We start from the raw sequence: 3,670 nt of genomic DNA, 5'->3' as shown, positions 1-3,670 counted from the left end.
GCTACCTAAACTCTGTAAGGGAGATAGAGTATCTCGTCAATAGTTTTACATCCTCATTGAAGACAACTTTGGATGCTGTAGCTCCTCTGAAAAAGAGAGCTTTAAATCAGAAGTGTCTGACTCCGTGGTATAACTCACAAACTCGTAGCTTAAAGCAGATAACCCGTAAGTTGGAGACGAAATCGTGTCTCACTAATTTAGAAGATCTTCACTTAGCCTGGAAAAAGAGTCTGTTGCTCTATAAAAAAGCCCTCCGTAAAGCTAGCACATCTTTCTACTCATCACTAATTGAAGAAAATAAGAACAACCCCAGGTTTCTTTTCAGCACTGTAGCCAGGCTGACAAAGAGTCAGAGCTCTATTGAGCTGAGTATTCCATTAACTTTAACTAGTAATGACTTCATGACTTTCTTTGCTAACAAAATTTTAACTATTAGAAAAAAAATTACTCATAACCATCCCAAAGACGTATCGTTATCTTTGGCTGCTTTCAGTGATGCCGGTATTTGGTTAGACTCTTTCTCTCCGATTGTTCTGTCTGAGTTATTTTCATTAGTTACTTCATCCAAACCATCAACATGTTTATTAGACCCCATTCCTACCAGGCTGCTCAAGGAAGCCCTACCATTATTTAATGCTTCGATCTTAAATATGATCAATCTATCTTTGTTAGTTGGCTATGTACCACAGGCTTTTAAGGTGGCAGTAATTAAACCATTACTTAAAAAGCCATCACTTGACCCAGCTATCTTAGCTAATTATAGGCCAATCTCCAACCTTCCTTTTCTCTCAAAAATTCTTGAAAGGGTAGTTGTAAAACAGCTAACTGATCATCTGCAGAGGAATGGTCTATTTGAAGAGTTTCAGTCAGGTTTTAGAATTCATCATAGTACAGAAACAGCATTAGTGAAGGTTACAAATGATCTTCTTATGGCCTCGGACAGTGGACTCATCTCTGTGCTTGTTCTGTTAGACCTCAGTGCTGCTTTTGATACTGTTGACCATAAAATTTTATTACAGAGATTAGAGCATGCCATAGGTATTAAAGGCACTGCGCTGCGGTGGTTTGAATCATATTTGTCTAATAGATTACAATTTGTTCATGTAAATGGGGAATCTTCTTCACAGACTAAAGTTAATTATGGAGTTCCACAAGGTTCTGTGCTAGGACCAATTTTATTCACTTTATACATGCTTCTCTTGGGCAGTATTATTAGACGGTATTGCTTAAATTTTCATTGTTACGCAGATGATACCCAGCTTTATCTATCCATGAAGCCAGAGGACACGCACCAATTAGCTAAACTGCAGGATTGTCTTACAGACATAAAGACATGGATGACCTCTAATTTCCTGCTTTTAAACTCAGATAAAACTGAAGTTATTGTACTTGGCCCCACAAATCTTAGAAACATGGTGTCTAACCAGATCCTTACTCTGGATGGCATTACCCTGACCTCTAGTAATACTGTGAGAAATCTTGGAGTCATTTTTGATCAGGATATGTCATTCAAAGCGCATATTAAACAAATATGTAGGACTGCTTTTTTGCATTTACGCAATATCTCTAAAATCAGAAAGGTCTTGTCTCAGAGTGATGCTGAAAAACTAATTCATGCATTTATTTCCTCTAGGCTGGACTATTGTAATTCATTATTATCAGGTTGTCCTAAAAGTTCCCTAAAAAGCCTTCAGTTAATTCAAAATGCTGCAGCTAGAGTACTGACGGGGACTAGAAGGAGAGAGCATATCTCACCCATATTGGCCTCTCTTCAATGGCTTCCTGTTAATTCTAGAATAGAATTTAAAATTCTTCTTCTTACTTATAAGGTTTTGAATAATCAGGTCCCATCTTATCTTAGGGACCTCGTAGTACCATATCACCCCAATAGAGCGCTTCGCTCTCAGACTGCAGGCTTACTTGTAGTTCCTAGGGTTTGTAAGAGTAGAATGGGAGGCAGAGCCTTCAGCTTTCAGGCTCCTCTCCTGTGGAACCAGCTCCCAATTCAGATCAGGGAGACAGACACCCTCTCTACTTTTAAGATTAGGCTTAAAACTTTCCTTTTTGCTAAAGCTTATAGTTAGGGCTGGATCAGGTGACCCTGAACCATCCCTTAGTTATGCTGCTATAGACGTAGACTGCTGGGGGGTTCCCATGATGCACTGTTTCTTTCTCTTTTTGCTCTGTATGCACCACTCTGCATTTAATCATTAGTGATTGATCTCTGCTCCCCTCCACAGCATGTCTTTTTCCTGGTTCTCTCCCTCAGCCCCAACCAGTCCCAGCAGAAGACTGCCCCTCCCTGAGCCTGGTTCTGCTGGAGGTTTCTTCCTGTTAAAAGGGAGTTTTTCCTTCCCACTGTAGCCAAGTGCTTGCTCACAGGGGGTCGTTTTGACCGTTGGGGTTTTACATAATTATTGTATGGCCTTGCCTTACAATATAAAGCGCCTTGGGGCAACTGTTTGTTGTGATTTGGCGCTATATAAAGAAATTGATTGATTGATTGATATATATATATATACATATATACACACACATATATACACACATATATATATATGGAAATGGAAGTAGCAGAGATGAACCATATCCCTTATATCGTGCTCAATGTAGTTTTAAAAGCAGAAGTGCAGAAGAACGTTTGTTTTCTTTGTACCGCTACTAATGATCTTCAACTAACTTTAGCTCTATTCAGTAATCACATATGTGGTTTATATAGATGGTCAAAAAGTAGGCATGCCCCTGTTTTTGTTGTTTTTATGTTGTACCCGAGTACAAAAACCTAACTTTCAAACACATCAACAGAAGTACTACAGCTAACCGCTAGGTGGAGACAGACACCAGGTAGCGCAACGCGGTGCGTGGTGGCGCACATGAATTTTCACCATAAATGTTTTCACTACTCGTTAAATTGTTGTGGTTCTTGCTGTACTCTGCTGGCCGTGTGTCCTACCTCTCCACCAGTACTTCTGAGAGATGCGTTCCCAGGTGAGTTGCTGGTTGCAGTGCTCCCCAGCTTTGCCGATGTGCGCCTGACTGATGAGTTCCTTCCTCCTGTCGTCCTCCAGCACCACCTCCAGCTCCGTGAAATCACTCTGGTTCTTCAGCCGACGCTGATAAAACAAAGTCCCCTCTCGAACCACGTAACAGGCAGCCGCTTTGCGGATTTTCCTCTTGGTGTTCCCCGGCGTGCCCGGCGCGTAGGGCTCCCGTTCGTTGGTCAGATACCGTGCGATAGCCAAGTAGCTCTCCTCACACGACATGTCTCACCGCGGCTTCGTCCCCAACAGCACGGCCCTCGTCGGACTTGTAAAATCGAAGAGTGAATTTTCCACTGCGTTAAACTAGTAATTAATGTATACCAGAGACGTCAGAACAACATTTCTAATTGTTTACCCAGGGTGGAACTGCAGTTCACGGCTGTCTGGGGCAAACCCGAGCAGACAAAATGGCTGCTGCACAACCGGATTTTGCGTAACAGCAGCAGCAGCATGTCGTAGCCGTGATCTTCCACTAGATGTCGAAATTTCCAAACTTATCAGACATGAAGCGCCAACGTAATTATGCTCCAGTGGATGGTGGCGAACAAGTGCTGACAGATTATCTATTTTATATTTATTACCTCCGCCAAGGATGTTATGTTTTCGGTCGCGTTTGTTTGTTTGTCTGT

General features: G+C 41.8%; 1 protein-coding gene across 1 annotated transcript in view; it reads right to left on the bottom strand.

Moving 5' to 3' along the window:
• Window positions 1-3,454, bottom strand: part of zbtb11 (zinc finger and BTB domain containing 11) — a 26,950-nt gene extending 23,496 nt beyond the window's left edge. Inside the window, exon 1 of the mRNA XM_034179231.1 lies at window positions 2,913-3,454. Within this exon, the coding sequence (XP_034035122.1) occupies window positions 2,913-3,263 (351 nt within the window). The 5' untranslated portion in view covers window positions 3,264-3,454. The remainder of the gene's footprint in view (window positions 1-2,912) is intronic.
• Window positions 3,455-3,670: the final 216 nt, after the last annotated feature.

Source organism: Thalassophryne amazonica, chromosome 10, assembly GCF_902500255.1.
Source record: "Thalassophryne amazonica chromosome 10, fThaAma1.1, whole genome shotgun sequence".
NCBI lineage: Eukaryota > Metazoa > Chordata > Actinopteri > Batrachoidiformes > Batrachoididae > Thalassophryne > Thalassophryne amazonica.
Note: the sequence above shows the minus strand (reverse complement) of the source record. Positions and strands in the feature narration are given on the sequence as shown.